We start from the raw sequence: 258 nt of genomic DNA, 5'->3' as shown, positions 1-258 counted from the left end.
GGGAAGTCGGGGCGTGTGGTGCCGGTCACGCACGCCCGTGTCTTTGCCCTCCTGCCTGGTGAGTCTCGAAGTGTTGCGCATTCAGCTGTTGCTTATCAGAAAAAGGCACCGGGGGCCCTTGTTACAGAGTAGAAAGGAAAGGGGGGAAAAAAAAAAACCAAACAACAACAAAACAAAAACCCGACAAACCCGGGGTTATCGCTCTGCCTCGGCGGGTTTCGGACCAGCGGGGATCCCTGAGAAAAGATTGAATTTAGC

General features: G+C 53.9%; 2 protein-coding genes across 3 annotated transcripts in view; one reads left to right on the top strand and one right to left on the bottom strand.

The window, feature by feature from the left end:
• Window positions 1-258, top strand: part of LOC103903105 (natural resistance-associated macrophage protein 2) — a 25,980-nt gene continuing 25,722 nt past the window's right edge. For both annotated transcript variants that reach the window (XR_657833.1, XM_009284246.2), the window contains exon 1: window positions 1-58. The gene's annotated coding sequence lies outside the window, so the exon portion shown is untranslated. The remainder of the gene's footprint in view (window positions 59-258) is intronic.
• Window positions 1-258, bottom strand: part of LOC103903106 (LETM1 domain-containing protein 1-like) — a gene marked incomplete at its 3' end in the record, with an annotated part of 3,654 nt that overhangs the window by 2,782 nt on the left and 614 nt on the right. The window contains exon 2 of the mRNA XM_009284248.1: window positions 190-236. Within this exon, the coding sequence (XP_009282523.1) occupies window positions 190-236 (47 nt within the window). The remainder of the gene's footprint in view (window positions 1-189; window positions 237-258) is intronic.

The sequence above is a fragment of the Aptenodytes forsteri genome, unplaced genomic scaffold, assembly GCF_000699145.1.
Source record: "Aptenodytes forsteri isolate BGI_AS27 unplaced genomic scaffold, ASM69914v1 Scaffold887, whole genome shotgun sequence".
Classification (NCBI taxonomy): Eukaryota; Metazoa; Chordata; class Aves; order Sphenisciformes; family Spheniscidae; genus Aptenodytes; species Aptenodytes forsteri.
The sequence above is the reverse complement of the archived record's forward strand: the minus strand, read 5'-3'. Positions and strand labels throughout refer to the sequence as shown.